Source organism: Eleutherodactylus coqui, chromosome 3, assembly GCF_035609145.1.
Source record: "Eleutherodactylus coqui strain aEleCoq1 chromosome 3, aEleCoq1.hap1, whole genome shotgun sequence".
NCBI lineage: Eukaryota > Metazoa > Chordata > Amphibia > Anura > Eleutherodactylidae > Eleutherodactylus > Eleutherodactylus coqui.
In genome coordinates this window covers 224,393,110-224,415,312 of record NC_089839.1, presented here as the reverse complement: position 1 = coordinate 224,415,312, position 22,203 = coordinate 224,393,110, and the positions used below count along the sequence as shown (strand labels likewise).

Genomic DNA, 22,203 nt, shown 5'->3' with positions numbered 1-22,203 from the left:
AATTTTAGTATTGCCGTAATTATAACAACTTGCGGAAAAATTTTCGCGGCTTAAATAATGTTAAAAAAACAAAACACAGAATGGTAACTTTTTTTTTTTTCTTCCCTGCCCTCAAAAAAAATTAAGTAATGTAATGCAATACATTATATGTACTCCAAAAAAGCTACCTATATAAACTATAGCTAGCTACGTAAGAAACAAGCTCTCATACGCCCAGGTTGACGAAAAAATTTGAAAGTTATGGCTTTTGAAAAGTGAAGATGAAAATCCCCCCAAAATCGTCGCATCCTTGGGTCTAAAATAGGCCATGTCACTAAGGGGTTAATTTTACAAAGGGAAATTGCTGTTCTACTATTTTTTCAATATCTTGATATCCTAGGGCTCAAAAAAAGTAGTTTTGGTCAGGAACAGTAAATTTGTTGCTTTCTGCTACTGGTGAAGATGTTTGGGATTTTGTGAGATTGATGCATCTGTGTTCCCGGGGGGTCGGCCGCGGCCCCGTGTCCTTGTTACAAGCAATTCCGCCCAATGACGTCTGTGACTCATTACGCGGTCAGGAGCCCCATTCTCTGCCTTATTCGGGTCACTTCCATGCTGCCATACGCCACCCCATCTTTCCATCACTAATTGCTGCTATTTCTCTAATAAGATTCTTGCATTTTCTCATGTGAAAGTTTCCCCCAGCCACAGATCTTCAGGACCAATGAAGTAGTAACAACATTTATCTAAGTATCTATGTTCCTGTTTTCAGGCTTTTCTTGTTATTGTTGCTTGATTCCTCCGGATTTGGTGCTGTCTGTTAGTGACAGCCCAGATTAGAGGAAATAAAGACGTCGCCCCGCAGCCCGAGGTTTTCCTTGTTGCTCGTTTAGTGCGCAGTCGTTCGTTTTGTATTCCGTCTTTATGGCTGCACTGCGGCTAAAATCGATATAAATGGCAGTATTAATGTAGGACAATGGTAAATGTTCCTTGCTGTAAGTTTCGTTTATGCAAATCTGTTGCATTTGTCATCCACATAGATGAGATGCAAGTAGATCTCACTGCAGATGTAGCAGAGTTGGCACATTAAGACAACTTTCCGTGCGGCAGATTCCTTCCAGTAGCTTTTGCTGTGCTAAGAGAACAATAGCTTTTCAGTGCCTCAACCCCTTAGTGACAGGTCAGTTTTGTGACTTAACAGGGTTGTCACGCTTCTAGACATTTTTCTTTAGGAGGCAGACAGCTCTGTACTTTTCACAGTGGCCCTGGTTGGTATTGCAGCCTAAGTCCTATTTACTCCAACAGGATTCCTACTAAAGTGAATGGGACTCTGCCTGTAGTACCAACTGGGCCACTGCACAATGTACGGAGCTGTCTGCTTTCTGCAGCACAACAGCTGGAAGTGGGACAACGCCCTTAAAAGATTTTCATTGTCAGATTGCAAGAGCCATAACGTGTTGACATACAGTATCTGTGTGACAGCTTGTTTTTGTGAATACGCAGTCATACGCAGTACAATTGCGCGGCCGTTTGCAGGGTCACGGCCCGGCTCACAGCTGTAATCCTCTGCGGGTGGCCCCTAGCGGATTCCGCTTACGGACGTGTGAGCCCGGCTTTACTGTACTATACTGTAGAAAAACTAACTTTGTTTTCCTTTTTTTAGCGAGCTGTATGTATATTTCCTGATGAAATGATGTGCCATAATCAGAGGTCACTGCCAATCTGCTGTAAATACTGAATTACCCCTGGAGGTCTCTTCTTCATCTCATGGGCTTTATGCTGGGTGCTTGAACCGCCATCACTCCTGTTCATACCTGTGCGTCTTTTAGGTTCTCTTCAGATATATCTTCCCGTAGAAATAGTCAGAAGGTAGTTGTTATGCAGATATGCTCCTGCAGGAAGTGGCAACTCATTACCTAGTGTGATTGTGTTACCGCTTAGCAGAATCATTTTATTATACAAGCACAGTAGTAATGTATTTACGCTGGAAGAAAACAAAGCATTTGGCTGTGTGTTTAGCTTAATCTCTTTAGTCAGATCCAATAAAACTGCAATCTCTCTGCTCAAAAACATCAGTGCAAGTGGATTAAACAAGTTTGTCATATGGTATTAAATAGACAGAGCAGTTTAAAGAGCACCTGCTGAGGGCTGAACTGCCTGTTATATGTATGTCCTAATCAAGCAGTAGTACCTCGTGCCTTACAAGATTTGTTGCATTATACTGCCCCCTTGTCCCCCTACTTGAAACTCTCTTTAATGGGTATATGAAAGACAGCCCCATCCCAGCTGAAATGAATACAGCCCATATCAAACTACTGCCCAAACCTGGAAAAGATCCTATGGAAACAAAATCTAACAGACCGATATCTTTAATCAACACAGACTTAAAGCTGATGGCAAAAATTATGGCCAACCGCCTAGCCACTATTATGTCCCAATTAATTTCCCCATTGTAAGCAGGATTTACAAAAGGACGATCGACCATTATGAACATACGGAAAATTCTGACATTAGATAACATTAAATTACATCCTTTATCCCACCCTTCCCCGACCCTTCTCGCAATAGACACGGAGAAGGCCTTCTATAATGTCTTGTGGCCTTGGCTAAAAACAGTAATGGACAAAATAGGCTTTAGAGGCCCCTTCTGCTCCTATTTGTGGAATTTGTATTCATCCCCATAAGCTCAAATCTACTCACCAGGCTTTCTCTCTCACAAATTTCCTCTACAGAAGGGCACCAGGCAGGGTTGCCCGCTATCGCCGCTCCTATTCAATTTAGCAATAGAACCCTTGGGGCAAGACTTCTAGAGAGCAATACAGTGATTTGAAGTTAAGATTCGGGGTAAGACAGTTAAGACTATGCTATTTGCTGACGACATCCTGATAGTGCTGGGCCGACCACTCACTGATTTACCTCGGGTTTTTGATCTATTAAAAACTTTTGGGAAAAAATTGGGCTTTAAGGTTAATACTACTAAATGTGACCTGCTAGATATCTCTCCCAGAGGTGGACTTGCAGACACAGCCCTCAAAAATTACCCAGTAAATATAGCAAAAAATAGCATTAAATACTTGGGAATACATATAGGTAAAAGACCAGAATCCCTCTATTCACTAAATTATCCCCCATTGATACAGAAGATAATTAAAGAACTAGATAAATGGAGTAACCTACCGCTTTCTTTCTTGGGCAGATGTCATCTAATTAAAATGATTAGCTTTCCAAGGTTGTTATACCCACTACAGACAATACCTCTTCTACCACAAAGACGAGATTTAGGCAAACTACACACAGCATTCGCATCCTTTATATGGTCAAGGAAACGACCGCGTATCGCCCTGAAAAACTGATGCTCCCTAAGTGTGAAGGTGGCTTAAATTTTCCAGATATTCGCATGTACAACGTAGCCAGCCTCATAAGACACTCTGTAGATTGGATAAGGGGATCTAATAATCTCTCCAATAACGATCTGGAGACGGAACTACTCAGCCCATGGAGCCTAAATGCCCGCTTGCAGACAAGCTTTTACAACCTCCCTAAGGAGAATAAACACTCGGTCATGGCTAGAGACACCATAGCAGCATGGAAAATAGCCCGTAAGATGTATGCCTTGCCATTCAAAATATCTAAACATATGGATCTATGGAATCCTCCTGAATTTAAAGAGGGGCAGGAAAACAAGATGTCTAAAGTTTGGCAGCAGAGGGGCATTTTAAAAGCCCAACATCTCATACACCCAGAAATTCCTAGATATATGAGCTTCAAGGAACTGTGTGAAAAATATAACCTACCTGCAACCCATTTCCTCCCATATGCACAAGTGAGAAACTTCCTACGGAATAGGCTAACTGACATTTCAAAAGAGGCAATACTCAACTCTATAGATATCCTAATCCAAAACTGTACCTATAAACAGTCAATTTCAGTACTATATACTAAGTTTAGGGAAGCATGGGTGAAAGAGAATGGCTCGAACTTGTTTACAAGATGGATAAGCGGCCTACAGGATCCGGAAATATCTGAGGGTATAATTAAGATTCGGAACTTGGTGAGAAGGGCGGTATCGAACAAAAGCTGGCGGGAAACATATTTTAAGATAATCCATGGAGCAATTTACGGGTTTAACAAACCTCAGAACCCATCTCTTAAAAATGGAAAAAATTGAGATAGAACGGAGTTTGGAATCCCAAACCCCAACATTTTTCAAAAAATGGATGGAATTCATAGAAAAATTTCTTAAAGGGGTTGTCCCGTGAAAGCAAGTGGGGTTACACTTCTGTATGGCCATATAAATGCCCCTTGTAATATACATCGTGCATTAAATATTGGCCATACAGAAGTTATACACTTACCCCCTCCGGTGTTGGCGTCTCCGTCTCCATGGCGCTGACCGAAGCCTTCTTCTCCCTCGATTAGACACGCTTGCGCAGTCTGCCTCTCTGTCCCGTTAAATGGGGCTGCGCCGGCGTGCTCGCGCCGCACAAGTCTAATGCGCATGCACAGACCAGCTCTCCGGCACGAGCACGCCAGAGCGGCCCCATTCAACGGGAGAGAAGAGCAGACTGCGCAAGCGCGTCTAATCGAGGGAGAAGAACTGATCGCGTTCGCGCGTTAAATTTGCGATCGCGCTAAAAATGGTGATCCGAACGAACTTTCGGCACATTCACTTTATAAGACGGAGGAACTCCCCCCCCCCCCCCCCCCCCCCCGCTTTGGAGGCGGAAAAAGTGCGTCTTATGAAGCGAAAAATACGGTAAGTTTAAAAAAAACCCAAAAAACTGCCCCCTAATGTGCAAGACAATAACTACTATAATACTGCCCCCTATATACAAGAATATAGCTATTGTAATACTACCTCCTATATACAAGAAAATAATTACTATAAAACTGCTCCTATGTACAAGAATATAACTACTATAATACTGCCCCCTATGTACAAGAATAGAACTACTATAATAGTGCCCCCTATGTACAAGAATAGAACTACTATAATAGTGCCCCCTATGTACAAGAATATAACTACTATAATACTGCCCCCTATGTACAAGAATAGAACTACTATAATAGTGCCCCCTATGTACAAGAATATAACTACTATAATACTGCCCCCATGTACAAGAATAGAACTACTATAATACTGCCCCCTATGTACAAGAATAGAACTACTATAATAGTGCCCCCTATGTACAAGAATATAACTACTATAATACTGCCCCCTATGTACAAGAATAGAACTAGTATAATAGTGCCCCCTATGTACAAGAATAGAACTACTATAATAGTGCCCCCTATGTACAAGAATAGAACTACTATAATAGTGCCCCCTGTGTGCAAGAGTAGAACTATGCATCTTCTGGGGAGTTATATGAGGCATATTTTCTAGTACAGACATCTTTATTCACATCTTGAATTCGGGAAGACTAATTGCAGGTGGATATAATCTGGTTAAACTCCTGGCGGTGTTACTGTGGGAGATGGTATGGTTATAAGAAACAAGATGAAATTACTATGCAGGGAAGCGCTGCACGTAGGAGTTGCCGAGCTCTGCAGCATCGACCCCATTTAATTATTACTAAGTGTTAAGTAGAAAATATTTGTTTCACACATGAAAGTGCTGAAGGAATGTGGAGTTGTATTAAAGTAAAATAAAAGATGCCTTGAGATCTCTTAAAGGAGAACTCCCAATTTATCAGAATGAAATGCTTAAAGTGCTTATTTGGAGTTATGTTATGTCTACTCTAGTCGCATCCAGCGCTGTATGCAGAATTTTATCTTTTTCCTGTTAAAATAGAGCTGAGGTGAAAGTCCCCTCAGCACAGCTCCTGGCTCATCACATGACTGTTAGGTAAGCCACAAACGGCAGAATTTTGAATGCAGGTTTAGATGTTTGGAGCATAAGCATTGTGGAATGATCTTGGTATAATCTGTGAAACTAAAAGGTTTCTCAACCTATCATGTAGATTTGTTCATAGTGTTGTTTTGGAGCATAATACAGGATGTAACTCAGGATCAGTACAGGATAAGTAATTTATATACACAGTGACCCCTCCAGCAGAATAGTGAGTGCAGCTCTGGAGTATAATACAGGATGTAACTCAGGATCAGTACAGGATAAGTAATTTATATACACAGTGACCCATCCAGCAGAATAGTGAGTACAGCTCTGGAGCATAATACAGGATGTAAGTCAGGATCAGTACAGGATAAGTAATGTATGTACACAGTGACGCCGCCAGCAGAATAGTGAGTGCAGCTCTGGAGTATAATACAGGATGTAACTCAAGATATAAAAAGTCTACACACCCCTGTTAAAATGACAGGTTTTTGTTATATTAAAAAATGTGACAAAGATGAAGCATTTCTGATTTATTTCCACCTTCCATGTGACCCGTTATCTGTACAATGCCATTAGAAAGCAAACTGATATCTTTTAGGGTAGAAAAATAAACTAAAATGTGATTGTATGTGTTCACACCCTCTTATATTTGGGGATGTGGTTGTGTTCAGAATTAGCCAATCACATTTAAGCTCCTGATAAATAGTAGTCAGCACTCCGCTGCCATTATTTACAGGGATTCTGATTTCCCCCAAATAAAGTTCAGCTCTTCAGATTTTCCTGACATTTTTTAGTTTGTCCATAAAGATCTTACAGCTCCTCAAAGGGATCTGATTGTTGGAAGGAATCAGTCAGAAGGAGGGGACCAAAAATGTCCAAGCGATTACATATACTATGGAACACAGCAAAGACGGTCAGCAAGAAGGGGATTATATATGACACAACAGTGACATTACCAAGAAATGGACTTTCCTCAAAATTTCATGAAAAGTCAAGAAGAATATTGGTCCGGCATGCCGCCAAGAGGCCAACAGCAACATTAAAGGAGCTGCAGGAGTTTCTGGCAAGTACTAGTTGTGTAGCGCATGTGATAACCATCTCCGTATTCTTCTTATGTCTGGGCTTTGGGGTGAAGGGGGGGGGGGGGGCGCGGAGGCAAGATGGAAGTCTTTCCTAACAAAGATAAATATCCAAGCCCCGCCATGTTCTGCTACAACCTCCATCCAGTCTGCCAGAAGTATGTGGGGAATGTGTCATATCTGATGAGTCCGAGGGGGAACTTCTTGGCCATAATTCCAAAAGGTATGTTTGTCACAAAGCCAACACTGCGCATCACCAGAAGACCACCAGACCGCAGTGAAGATGGTGGGGGCAGCAATATGTGTGGGGCTGTTTATCTGCTGCTGGAGCTGGGGCTTTAGTCAAGGAAGAGTGAATTATGGACAGTTCCAAATATCAGTCTATTTTGGCACAAAACTTCCAGGTCTCTGCTAAAAAGATGAAGAGGAATTTCACCTTTCAGCACGACGACGACCCAAGCATACCGCCAAATCAAGAAAAGAGAATTCCTTTCGCAAAAGGTGGTCAAAGTTCTGGAATGGCCCTGTCAGAGCCCAGACATGAATCCCATTGAAGATCTTTGAGTGACCTGAAGAGAGCGCTATACAGGAGATTCTTCTGATCTGACAGGTTTGAAGCACTTTTGCAATGAAGAGTGGGCGAACAGGGCACGATGTCCTGTAGTGAGACATGAGTTCACAGCCTATAGCATGTGGCAGTTTGGCTGGCATTCAGTGGAGAGCACAAGAATTGGCAGATCCACTATTGGTGCTCTATTTTTGAGCAGGTTCTCACTGAGCATGAGACAGACATGAATGAGTCGGGAGATGATCACCAAAATCCATTGTGTGAGATAATAATCTTTATTTGTATAGCGCCAACATATTCTGCAGCGCTTACATAAACAGGGGGAATACAGAAAGACAAAAGTACAAAAATTACAGAACCACGCTTACAATAGTAATTAGTTGATGGAAAGAATAGGGGTGAGGGTCCTGCTCCAACGAGCTTACATACTTCAGATAATGGGGTGATACAGAAGGTAAAATGGCTGAAGATGTGCACAGTATGGCGAGGTGGAGAGTGAGGGATGTTATACACATAGACAATGGTCAGACATTTAGCCGTGTGACGGCAGGATCAGTATGACTGCAGGAGCTGTTTATCACGACTAGCAGAGATTGCAGTCAGTAGGTCAAACAGCATGTTATCAGGTGGCATACAGAGGAGTTTGTTTAGGGAATGCGGTATGCCTCCCTGAAGAGGTGCGTTTTTAGAGCACGCCTGGATTGCTCGGGTAGCCTTTGGTAGTGCGTTCCAGAGGACTGGTGCTGCTCTGCAGAAGTCTTGGAGGCGGGAGTGAGAAGTTCGAATTAGAGGGGTGCGCAGTCTAGTTTCCTTAGCAGAGCAGAGAGCCGGGCTGAGTGATGGATTGAGATGAGGGAGGCAATATAGGGGGGCGCTGCACTGTGGAGGGCTTTGTGGATGAAGGTAGTGAGTTTAAATTGAATTCTGTATTTAACGGGCAGCCAGTGCAGTGACTGGCACAGGGCAGAGGTGTCTGAGTAGCGGCTGGACAGGAAGATGAGCCTGGCTGCCGCATTCAGGATGGATTGCAGAGGGTAGAGTCTGGTGCAGGGGAGGCCGATCAGCAGCGAGTTGCAATAATTGAGCCGTGAGTGGATGAGGGCTACAATAAGCGTTTTTAGCGTGTCTATGGTGAGAAAAGAGCGGATTCTTGCGATGTTCTTGAGGTGCAGCTGACATGTTCGGGCGAGAGATTGGATGTAGGGGGTAAATGAGAGATAGGAGTCGAATATGACCCCAAGGCAGCGGGCATGCTGTCTGGGAGTTATGGTGGCGTCACACACTGAGATGGAGATGTCAGGATGAGGTTGGTTAGTGGAAGGAGGAAACACCAGTAAGTCTGTTTTAGAGAGGTTTAGTTTTAGGTAGAGAGAGGACATGGTGTTAGAGACAGCGGACAGACAGTCGGTGATGTTTTGGAGGAAAGGTGCAGAGATGTCACGGGAAAAAGTGTATAGCTGGGTTGTCATCAGCATAGAGGTGATATTGGAGGCCAAATCTCCTGATGGTTTGTCCAACAGGGGCTGTGTAGATAGAGAAAAGGAGGGGACCGAGGACCGAGCCTTGGGGGACCCCAACAGCAAGGGGAAGAGAAGGAGAGGTGGAGACAGCAAAGGAGATGCTGAACGAGCGGTCAGATAGGTAGGAGGAGAACCAGGAGAGAGCAGTGTCCTTTAGGCCGATGGAGCGAAGCATACTGTGGAGGAGTTTGTGGTTGACAGTGTCAACTGCTGCGGAGAGGTCGAGGATCAGTAGAAAGTAATCACCCCTCGATTTGGCTGTCAGGAGGTCGTTTGATACCCTTGTAAGAGCAGTTTCTGTCGAGTGTTGGGGTCGGAAGCCAGACTGGAAGTGGTCGAGGAGAGAGTTCGCTGATAGCTTACAAGGCGGGAGCAAACCAGGCGTTCTAGTAGTTTGGAGATGAAGGGGAGGTTTGAGATGGGTCGATAGTTGGCAGCATCAGTCGCGTCAAGAGTTCTTTAGCAGTGGGGATACGATTGCGTGTTTGAAAGAATAGGGAAAGATGCTAGAGGTCAGGGAGAAGTTGAATATAGTGGGAGATGACCACTGGGGAGAGGGATCGGAGGAGGTGTGAGGAGAGAGGGTCGCTAGCGCAGGTGGTGGGGCGAGCACAGAAGAGCAATTTGGAGACTTCTTCCTCTGTCGTTGGTCTGAGTACAGACACTGAGCAGGAGCTAGATGCAGTGCTGACAAGACTAGGGTCAGTGCTAGTCTGGGATTGGGAAGTTATTTCTTGACGGATGTCATCAATTTTCTTTTTGAAGTAGGCAGCCAACTCCACTGCACTGAGATCCGTCACAGGGGGCTGCGGTTTAGGGCTGAGAAGGGAGAGAAAAGTATCAAAGAGCCGTTTAGGGCTGTGCGATAGTGAGAAGACGAGAGAGATGAAGTAGACTTGTTTGGCATGATGGAGGGCGAGGTTGTAGGTTCTGAGCATCAATTTGTAGTGGAGAAAGTCTGCGGATGTTTGCGACTTCCTCCACAGCCGTTCAGCACTTCTAGAGCTCTGCCGGGTGAAGCGCGTTTGAGGCTTGAGCCAGGGTTGCCACATTCTACATCGGATGGCTTGGATCCTGGGGGGGGCGCCGCTTCATGCAGGGCATGCTTGAGAGCGGTGTTGTAGCGATGGGCAGCCTGGTTGGGGCAGGAGAGGAGAGAGATAGGGGACAGAGAGGACTGTAGGGACTCTGCAAAGTCTTGGGTGGGAATGGCCTCAAAGTTCCCGTAGGTACGGTAGGTAGGTGGGTCTGCAGAGATGTTAGGGAGTGTGACAGAGAAAGAGAGGAGGTTATGATCTGAGAGCGGGAGAGGGGAGTCAGTAAAGTTGTAAGCAGAGCAGAGCCGGAGGAAGACCAGATCCAGAGTATTGAAATCCCTGTGAGTGGGGGAGCCTGTGAGTTGGGAGAGAGTTGAGTTAAACTTTCCCTTTATTTTTTTTTGCGCAGTGTATTTTTAGGCATAAAGGTTCCCATACACATTGGAGGTTGATGATTTCAACCAAAATACTAATCTGTTGGGTGAAATATAACAATGAACGATTGTTTTAGCGAAGCAGCGACAGAATGTGTTATCGTCTGGAGAGACGTCTGCTGTATTAGAAATCATCTTCTGACATTCAAAAGAAAGATCCCTATCCCCTTGTTTTATCTGTTTTGCACGTAAGCCCCAGTTTATCCATTGCCTCGTGCCATTTTGTTAGGGTGCCTGTTACAAAATTATAGAAAGCTGATTTTTTTTGTTTTGTTCCTCTTCGTCGTCTTCTAAATTCCACGTGTGACTTTAATACTTTGCTTGTTTTCTCTGGACGGAAAACGCTTGTAAATAATTTCGAAGATTTCCGTGCTGATCAAGTGGCCAACAAGTCAGGTTGTATAATGGTGAGATATTAATTTACAGATGTTTTCAGTTTGGGATGTTATGGGATTTGGACGAGCTCAGTTACTGGAGCACAGGATGCCCAGGACCGTGTGGGAAATGATCTGCAGCTCCAATGTTTTGTTCTGCAGATTGCAACAACAGAACAAAGAGGGGATCTCCCTTCAAGAATGGAAACTTAGTCTTCATACCCGAGAGTTTATACTAAAATGGAAAAATAATCAGTTTACTAGAAAGTTGAGAGACAACCAAAACCAAATGGCCCCTGACAGATCTCATATGTCCTTGTTACCCAGCCTTCTCAGAGTCCCGAATAACAAATCTGCTATGTCTGTTAATCCGACATTGACTCATAATGAAGACAACTTTGCCCTTTAGGCGTCTGTGAAATCTTTTCTTCTGTGAGTTCTGTATAGGCGGCCATAATGGCAATCTCTGCGTTTGAAAGCAGCGTGGAAGCAGAAGAAATACGTATCGTTATTGTGTCACTAAAAGGAGGATTTGGTTACATATAAACGTATAAACAAAGCAGCACTACTCAATGTCAGGCAGCAGCTTCAAAAGCAAATACAAATTTGAGGTTTATGAAAAACAAGATGAAAACCCTGTGATTACAGAAAGAAATAATCTGGAAAGCCCTTGTATGATCACATCTCCAGAGTGGGAGTCAGTTTTGGGCTACTGTTTTTAGAAAGAATGAAGGAGAGTTGGATAGGGTTCTAATGTGGGAGACTCGATCACCGAAAAGAGCTCACTAAATATATGAAAATATAACCTTTATTGAATATTTTTAAAAAGCGTGTACACAAATCTAAAATGAGTTATATATCAGTTACTTTGTAACATCTATCTATTAACACAATTCTAGAAACTGGATAGGCTGAATGATGATGTTTAAATCTACATCAGGGTTACCAGTCCCCTCTATCTCCTTCCTGCGTGGTTGATTCTAATTGCCACCATGAATACATTCTTTAAATTCTCTTCTGTCACTATCCAGACATTAATGACTCATATTCATTCAGCCTCTAATGCATTGATTCATCAATTACCATTCTCTGATGATTACATGCACTCTATCTCTTCGCAGTGTCTTATGGGTAATACGGATAGTCAGACTCTGGGTTGATGTTTATAATACTATCACTTCATCAGTCCTATAATAGTCCTACGCTATTACAATAACCCGAGCCATTAATTGGAATTAGACTTATTCCCGGCTATATATGACATAATATATAACCATCCAAGATGACTACTATTGAGTACCGGACTACATTCCTTCAGTAACCTTTATTATATGGTCACGATAGGTATCAACTCCTGATAGGATATCCACATGAGCCTATGCTCCTGGATATCCTATGCGCAACATGTCAAACCAACTATCCGCTCAACTAATCCTATTGGAATAGAGTGATTTTCGTTCTGATCTCTATAAATCTCAATTTTCTCTCTATAAGCTTAATACTGGCCGATTTAGTCAGGATATTTATTCCCTGCACTGTCAGCTTGATCTAAGATTCAGGAGCCTTCAGATTGCACTCCTATAGCCCGATATACGGTAGTACAGCTATTTCATCAGGACGAGTTTGTGAGAGATACTAAGCAGCCTGTTTGGCCGTCTTTACTAGATAGGCTTTATAGCCGTGATATAATAGGCACATTTGTCAGCCTTTGCGGCTGTGATAATGTAGACAGAGAAGGTAAGTATACTACCCAGCAGGGCTTAAAGGGGTTGTCCCGCGCCGAAACGGGGGTTTTTTGTTTTTTTTTCAATAGGCCCCCCGTTCGGTGCGAGACAAACCCAATGCATGTGTAAAAAAAATTAAAAACGTTTAGTACTTACCCGAATTCCCGCGCTGCGGCGACTTCTTCCTTACCTTAGCAAGATGGCCGCCGGGATCTTCACCCACGATGCACCGCGGGTCTTCTCCCATGGTGCACCGTGGGCTCTGTGCGGTCCATTGCCGATTCCAGCCTCCTGATTGGCTGGAATCGACACACGTGACGGGGCGGAGCTACGAGGACCAGCTCTCCGGCACGAGCGGCCCCATTCACCAGGGAGAAGACCGGACTGCGCAAGCGCGTCTAATCGGGCGATTAGACGCTGAAATTAGACGGCACCATGGAGACGAGGGCGCTAGCAACGGAGCAGGTAAGTGAATAACTTCTGTATGGCTCATAATTAATGCACAATGTACATTACAAAGTGCATTAATATGGCCATACAGAAGTGTATAACCCCACTTTCTTTCGCGGGACAACCCCTTTAAATACCTGTGGCTCTGCCCCCCCCCCCCCCCCCCCCACACACACACACACAACCTCTTGGGAGATCGGCCCTTTTGCTACAATGAATATTCAGTCTCTGTGTACTCCACTTTGCTGAGATCTCGCGTTGTTTTAAATGGGTGGTCTGTCTTATGAGGCTAGAAAAATTGACTTTAGCTTAGAAAAGAGATACCCTTTACACTGACTGATATCAGTGTTATTGAGATTGGCTGTCATTTAACTGTCCTTTTACGCAGACCATTATGAGGTACGAAAATATGGTTGTCCGCCCAGGACACCTGCTAATCAGCATTTCTCCAGGCAAGTGGACTTCTGCACTGAGCTGATTTCTGCAGGAAGCAGACAGTTCAGTTCCTGTTAGAGTGGCCATGTTTAGTATTGCAGGCAAATTTTAGCCACTGCTGTGAGAATGCAGCTATCTGTTTGTTTCAGAACTTAGCTGAGTTCACGAGCATGCTGTCCCACACTAATTTACTATTACTAAGCTGTCCTAAGGATAGGACATAAATAGTTTAAAACTGGACAACTTCTTTAAGGTATGAGTAGTGTCGGGCGTTCTCTTACCCAGCACTTTATTTAGGATAAAACCACTCTAATGCCAGCTTCCAATCCCCATATTCAAAACCTCTTTTGTAGCTCAGCAGATGCTGTGAAATCAGACGTCTGTTCAGCGGTTGTGCAATGTGCTGGTAGCTAGGATCGGACCTGCATCGTCTTCAATAAAGTGCCACATAAGAGTGACCAGCACTAGTACCTCATGGGAGATGCAGGTGTTTGCTCTTTCATCAGCTGATTGGGTGCAGCTTCACTTTGGCTGACATTTGTACGAGCGAGAGTTCCTACAAATGTTCATGTCCAGTTGTGGGCAAGTGTAAAATGGCCTTCAGAGGTCATCTCATTTATATGTATAAACTAGCTGATATACCCGGCCTCGACTGAGTTAATTTGATACAGGTGTTTACGTGTTGTCCGCAGGAAAAAGTTTATGAAGTCAAGGTTACGTTAGAGTAACCGAGGAATAAAATATGTATACATATAGAAGAGCATTAGATGTCCCTCTACAAAATGTGCCACCCCTCCCACTCTCCTCATTTAGGACCTAAAGAATGCTTGAGCCAAATTTCACGCTTGTAAGACACCGGTAAGTTACATTACATAGGAGTGCACTTAGTTTTGCAATTAGCATTGAATAATCGAGTTGTGATCCTTTTACTTTTCGAATTTAGAACCTAAAGAATGGACATGCCAAATTTCATGTTTGTACGACACCAGAAAGTTAGAGAGTTAGATTAGGTACATTACACAGGGGTGCCAATACTTTTGCACTAAGAGGACCTAAAGAATGGTTGTGCCAAATTTCATGTTTGTACGACACTGGGAAGTTCGAGAATTAGATTTGGTACATTACACAAGGGTGCCAATACTTTTGCACTTGGCATGGAATAATTAAGTTGTGACTCCTTTACTTTTCCAATTTAGGACCTAATGAATGGACATGCCAAATTTCATGTTTGTACGACACTGGGAAGTTGGAGAATTAGATTAGGTGCATTACATATGGGTGCCAATACTTTTACTTTTCCTATTTAGGACCTAAAAATGCTTGTGTCAAATTTCATGTTTGTACGACCAGTAAGTTCGAGAATTAGATTTGGTACATTACATAGGGGTGCCAATACTTTTGCACTTAGCATTGAATAATCGAGTTGTGACCCCCTGTACGTGAGACCTTGATAGATATGTGGGGTGGGTACAAAGAACTGGCACAGGATTTGTTCTTCCTAAGGACTGCACAAAGGAGCAGGAGACATTCATCACCTGTGGAGGAAAAGAGATTTAGGCATCTGTATAGCAAAGGATTCTTTACTATTAGGGTAGTTGTACTGGGGCTCACTATTGACCGAAAAATCTCTCAAGCAAGCGATTTTGACCAATAGATTTCCTGTGAAATCGCTCAGTATTCACTAGTGAGCTGAAGTGAAGCAAATGCGTTCTCGCTCCGCGTAAGCAAGCAATTGTTCATCTCTGAATAAAGGCCCATTTAGACACGATTATCGCTCAAAAGATGTATTTTGAGCGACTTCTGAGCATCTTGTGCTGTAAATGAAAACGATTATCGATCACTCAAACGTTGAGTGATCCCTTTGCGCTGCAAGCCGAGGATGCAGTGGACAAGCGGGGTGTCTCCGCTTGTCTTCTGCATCAAGCTGTTCCCCGCTCCTAGCACCTGGCTGTTATACAGCTGAGCGCTCCGAGCAAGGTATGGAGAAAAGAGCTGGACCGCTCTGTTCTTCATACCCCGACTGTCATCAGGGAGCGGGATACAGCTGAAACAATAGTATCAGCTGTATCCTGCTGTGAATCCCTGATGAGGCTCATCGTTGTCTTTCAGCACGCTGAAAGACAACGATGAGCAGGATAACGAAAACTGCACGATGTTAGTGCAGTTACATACAACGATTATCGCTCAAAAGACGGCGTTTGAGTGAATTTTGAGCGATATTCGTTATGTCTAAATGGACCTTGACTTCCTGTTCACAATTAATGAGGGCAGGTGGCTGGAAGAGATCTCAGACTGAACTATCACTGTTCTGTGAAAGCAAAGGAATGACAGTCATTCCATCTAAAAGTACCCTAAGGCCTCATGTCTACGGGGAAAATCAGGCCTGCCGCGGATTCTCCATGCAGAATCCCGCAGCGGGTCCCTCCTTTCCCGAGGACATGAGGCTAAAAAAAAAACTTAAACTTATCTGTCCGGACGCTAAGGACTCTTTCCTCCGTCGCGGCCGGATCTTCTTTCTTCGGCCCGGCGGATGTGCTCGGCACGCCGGCAGTGTGCCGCGCGCATGCGCTTGGCTCTCCATTTGCTTTTTGAACTCCTGCTCTCCCGCGCTGCTGCTCTGGAGAGCAGAAATTCAGGTACGGGTGTGCCGCGGATCTGGGCGGCTTCAATAGAAGCCTGCGGGAGCTGTCCCCGCGGGAGACCCGCACTAAAAATGGAGCATGCCGCGGGTGTTTTCCCGCAGACGCAATCCGCGCCTCAGGGAAAAATGACATCTGCATGTATTTAACTACCTGCGGGTGTCCAATGCATCCCTATGGGGTGCGGATCACGCTGCGGATTTTTAATTTTATTTTACCAGTGGACATGAGGCCTAAGAGTAGCCAAACCATGGAATGACTCCAAGAAGCAGTAATGGCAGAGACTAAGGGCGCTGAGGATTGTAATTAATCTTGCATGTAATAATGTATAATTGAACCAAAAGTTGGATTTGACTGGAGTCGCTTTTCAACCTTTGAAACTGTGTAACCAAGCTCATAGGTATCGAGGGGCCCTAGAAAACAGGATGACAACCCCCACAAGAGTTTGAGTGTCCAAATTTACTGCTACCAAACTTTCTCTGCAGCAGAAAACATATTTTACAGGGAAACTCTTTGAGCCGCACTTAGGTTATGTTCACACAGTGCAGATTTTCTGTGCTTAAAATCTGTTTTTTATATCCATGGTTACTGCTGCGGATTATCTACTTATAGTCTGTGCAGATAATCTGTGTATAATCCACACCAAACCCGCAGCTACTGTTGCAGACTTGGTGCTGTTTTATTGTGCATTTCGGCTTTTCCATTGAAGTTTTTTTGGCCAAATCCGCAGTATACCTGGTACTATAATTGACTCGCTGCGGATTTAAGCAGGTCAGTTTCCGCAAGGGATTCTTTACGAAACATATGAATGAAATTTTTGAAAATCCCATCAAGTTTGCTGCTGCTGTAAAAGCTGCAGATTTTCTGTGTGGAAAGCCTGCACAGAAAATCCACGGCAAATTCACCCTGTGTGAACATGGCTTAACAGTTCAGGTTTCCAGTTAAAACAGTGGTGCAGGTTGTGTAGTCCTGTGTATTACTTTGTTTTGCACTCAGCTGTGAGAGTAGAGAGGTTTTTGTGTCCTAGTTTTCATTAATTGAATAACAAACCCATTATTACCTGTATTAGACATCTGAAGTGCGGATATTGAGCGAGCGCTCGCTGCTGCTCCCTGTATAAAAGACTCCAGTACTTTTACATTGTTTGACTTTGATGTGCTTTTACATTCATTGTTGCTTTTCTAACAAGTTTTGTTTGTTTTGATAGCTGCAGAAATAGTCAGTGAAATTGAGAAAAATGAGAAGATTCGCTCCGCTCTGGAGGCAAAACGGGAAAATGTAAGTATAACAGAGGATGGCCACCCGTCTTCTCTTCTCCTGCCACGTTATTTCTGAAATGCCTCTCTTTTACTATGAGATATAAGCGACTTATAGATTATTTAGTGCAGCAGTTGAAAGGGGGCACAGAGGCTCGTTCCATAAATATTCTGGATTATTTGTACAGGGGGTATGGTTGTTGCTGACTATTTTATTGTATTTATTCGATCTGTTATGTCAGTGATTTGTAAACTACTGTGACTGTAAAGCGGGGAGAGATTGAGGAAAAGCTTTGAGCAGGAAGAAGAGACAGGAAGTATTTAGTCTGTGCAGCTATGCTGCAGTGTGGACAGCTAGGGATTGCTGCTCTGTGTCTGTGTAGCTGTGCTGCAGTGTGAGGAGCTATGCATTGCTTCTCTGTGTCTGTGCAGCTATCCTGCAGTGTGGACAGCTATGGATTGCTTTTCTGTGTAGCTATGCTGCAGTGTGAGGAGCTAGGGATTGCTTCTCTGTGCCTGTGCAGCAGTGTGGACAGGTATGGATTGCTTCTCTGTGTCTGTGCAGCTATGCTGCAGTGTGGGGAGCTATGGATTGCTTCTCTGTGTCTGTGCAGCTATGCTGCAGTGTGGGGAGCTGTGGATTGCTTCTGTGTCTGTTCAGCTATGCTGCAGTGTGAGGAGCTGGGGATACTCCCCTGAGTTTGTGCACCCATGCTGTCGAGTGAGGAACAAGAGATCCTGCCCACCGTGAGAGAAACAGTGTGTAGGATAAGCCGTACAGGCGTAAGCTCCTCAACTGGATAGATGTATTTAGCTCAGCCTTTATGCAAAGGAAACCTGTAGAGACTTCTGCCGCCTTTTTCCCCATCTCCATTCTGCCTGACAACATTGATGTGATACAGCGCTTCTAGAGACTACATTATCAGTGACCGGGTAAGGAGTTTTGAGTAAGCTGTTATATGGGGAAAATAAAATAGGTTTTTTGGACAGCACCTCGTAATGAACAATGATCTCAACAACATAAAATTAAGAAGTGTAGGAGAAAAAGTTGGACTAAGGCCTCCTGCACATGGTGGGTCGGACCCCGCATGCGGGATTAACGCAGCGGAGTTCGACCTGTTGCACGGCCGGTGACCCAAGCTTACTGCTACACAGTCTTCCTTCTCTGCACATGCACAGTACAGAGGGCGCCGGCCCATCGCTATGGCAATGTGCGGGGGAGCCACGTCATTCTGCAATGATTGCAGAATGTCTGCGGGACGGGCGGCTTCCATTGACTGAAATGGAAGCCGGCCGTGCGTAGCCCGCACAAAATGACAGCATGCTTCCATCCCCCACCCCCCACGAGCGGAAAATCACAATTGATTTCCACTCGTGGCCAGGAAATCGTGTTTTGCCATAGGATGCTAGGGGCTGGATTTGCTGCAGAATCTGGACGCGGAATCCCGCTCTGGATTTCGCAATGCAAATTCACCCGTGTACAGGAAGCCTTACCCGGTGTCTAGTGGGATTTCTGTTTTAGGAACTTCCCACTAGCACCTCTGAGTCCAGGTTCGCCTTGTATTATTGATAGGGGTCCTCTAGTCCCTACGCAAGTAAGAGCTGAAACGCATTGCTAATGATATGAATTCTATGTAATCTATATGCCCTGCTATTTAGCACTTTGTGGCACTTCTTCTCCCTCATCAAGCGATCGTGGAGAGCTCTTGGGCTTTTTCCTTGGGAACACAAGGAAAAGAGGACTTAGATTGCAACCCCAGTCACTGGGCAGGGATGTGGAGAAGTGTGATATGAGTACTGGACTTTTAACGCAACACCACTAACACGGATCCTCAGTAACAGATAACCTTATACGGTGATGAGTAACCTCAGGTTACTTGTTTCTATTCATTAAAGCTCATTTTAGAAAGCATATATGTCAACTAACAGAAGCCTCTGCGCTACTGACACCACCCCAGGTCACCAGGAAAACCCTGGGCCAGATACCAGAGCCCACTCACATATATAGAGTATTAGACTCTTAAAGGAACACCCAAAAATAGAAAATTCAGAATAATAATCTTTGTATAGCACCAACTTATTCGAAAAAAATCTTCTGGCACTCTTACCCCAATATTCCAATTTTCCTTTGATCCTGTTTTGTCTCAAATTACAATTACAGCTGAGAAATATGTAAAGAAATCTTCTTTCTCCCAATATTTCAGCTTTGTCCTCCTCAGTATCCTTTGGCTGTAAGACAACTGGTCAAAGCAGGAGCCTCTCCCCTCTGCTCTTTCTACAGCAGGACAAAAATATGTTTAAGCCCCGCCCCTTTGACCAGCACAGCGACTTTTCATAGCAGACCGAATCGCTTCAGGTTAGTTTTTCAAGAGTCGTTTCGCCTGCAAGATTGCGGAGACAAGCATTTGTTTATTAAGACACATTGAAAGGAAGTAATAGGATTCTCCTGCAAGGCTCCGCTCTACACCTTCTCCTTGAGAGGACACTGGCCCTTTAAACTGGTTGATGATATACCGATGCCATGTGCCCGCTGCTATCACCAGTGAGGTCTGTCTCTCTCTGCACTGATTGATTGGGACGCACATCAGTTGTCTTGCAGCACATCCATTGTCTTCGTCTGGACACCAGCATCCTTGCTTTCAACACAGTGAAATCGTACATTATTTATCTCGCTTAACCCCTGCCTGTCTCCGCTACGACGAGAGCCTGCGCTCATACTCTGAGCTCATTCACGTCTGCAGAAAGACAATTCCTAGCTTCCATTTTCATGATGTGACCTTTACTGAGCTGTCAATTAACGGATGGCTATGATGGACCAGACAAGTCAGAATGACATAAGAGAACAGGATAATACCACGCACGCACTGTGACATTTAATGAAAAGCTCCGGGAGACGATGTTCCCACAATCCCTCGGCCTTAATAATGTTTTTCCTAAAATGAGCATCTTGTGGTATTGAGTTTAGCCGGACGGTGTGGAAGTGTTTTACGTTTTGCCCTTTTCACTGTGGGAATTATGTAATGATAAATGAGCATCAGTGTTAAAGATTGCAGAGGGCTGTGCTGGTGTCATGGCAGCCGGGGGCCTTCTGTGGGGTGTCTTGATAGAATGCCTGCCCAATCGCAGTATGATGTAATGCTATGGCATTACATCATACTGCAGGAGCGATCAAAACATCACTAGTTGTTGTCCCCTCTGGGGACTAAGAAACAAAAGTAAAAAATAAGATCAATAAAGTTTTACAAATTATTAAAAAAAAAAGTAATAAAAGTAAAAAAACAACAACCTGTTGCCCTATTTATAAAAAAAAAAATCAAAATAATGAAAGAAAAATACAAATTCGGTAATGCTGCGTCCGTTAAAGTCCGAGCTATTAAGGTAACGCATTATTTACCCCCTCATGGTGATTGTCATCAGAAAAAAAAAAACACGCCAGATTTTCGCTTTTTTGGTTACTCTCTCTCCAAGACGAAATGAAATAAAAAAGTGATCAAAAAGTCGTATATGTGCTCCAGAATGTTAACAACGGAAACTACAGGAACTCCCGCACAAAATGAGGCGTCGCACAATTATGTCGACAAAAAAGTAAAAAGCTTAAAGCTGCCAGAAAATTAAATTCAAATTAAATTTTTTTGATAAATAAGTCGTAGAATGGGAAAAAAACGTTATAGATTTGGTATTGTAGTATTCATACTGACCCATAGAATAAAGTTATCAGGTCATTTTTGTTGTAGTGTGTACGTCGTATTAACAAGACGTACCCAAAGATGGCGGAATTTAGTTGTTTTTTTTTCCATTTCACTCCACTAAGACTTTTTTTTTGTTTTTCAGTACATTATATAGCACCATTGAAAAATACAACTTGTCCCGCAAAACACAAGCCCTCATACAGCGACGTCAATGAATAAATAAGTTCTGATTTCTTAAAAGGGGGGAGGAAAAAACGAAAATGGGCAAAAAAGGGAATGGTCCTTAAGGGGTTAAGGAGGTTGTTCGGTACTAATAAAAATATGGCCTCTTTTTCCAGAGACTGCACCATACCTGTCCACAGGTTGTGTGGGGTTTACTTAAGTGGAAACAAGCTGCAATACCAAATACAACCCATGGACAGGTGTGGGGCTGGAAAAAAGCAGACCAATATTCGTAATCAATAATATGGCATCCTTTTGAAGGGGGCTGTATCGGAATTTCCATTTTTTCCTTATCTACAGGATATCCACAGGATAGGGGATAACTTGCAGATTGGTGGAGGTCTCCTGACTGCAGGGGCTGCAGCCACCCCATAGCAAGGAGGAGACTGAATAGAGTGCTGGTCACTCAAGCTCACCAATGCCCCATTCACTTTCAACAGGACTGCCGAGATACCCAAACGGCACCCACATGGCAATTTCCATCAACCCCATTGAAATGAATGGAGCACTGACAGAGCACGCTCAGCCTGCGCTTCATTTACAGTGACATCATTGAGAAGGGAGAAGCAACCCCCACAGTGACAGGAGAGCAGGGCACAGGAGTCCAGTTCTCTAGTTCGGCGGGGCTCTCACTGATCAGCAAGTTATCCCCTGTCCTTTGAATATCCTGTGGATAAGGGAATAACTTGAAATTCTGGTACAGCCCCTTTAAGTGTCTATGTGCCCACTCTACAGGATGGCTCAGAAGTAGTTATATCATTTTTAATGCAATGGAAGTACAAAACTAGTTCAATTACATCAATTGTAACAAATGGAAATATTAAATTAACTTTCTGAACATTTAATTTTTTATTTGTTTTCGACGACATGATCAACCATCGAACCTTGAAGAGGCATGCAAGTTTGGAGAGGATAAGCCACATGTTCACATTTGAACTGCAACTTTTATTGAATTCCA

The 22,203-nt window shown here is 43.8% G+C and overlaps 1 protein-coding gene across 1 annotated transcript in view; it reads left to right on the top strand.

Moving 5' to 3' along the window:
* The window catches only part of RAD18 (RAD18 E3 ubiquitin protein ligase), a 354,196-nt gene that overhangs the window by 107,433 nt on the left and 224,560 nt on the right, over positions 1-22,203 (top strand). The window contains exon 8 of the mRNA XM_066596983.1: positions 17,286-17,356. Coding sequence (XP_066453080.1) covers positions 17,286-17,356 — 71 coding nt within the window. The remainder of the gene's footprint in view (positions 1-17,285; positions 17,357-22,203) is intronic.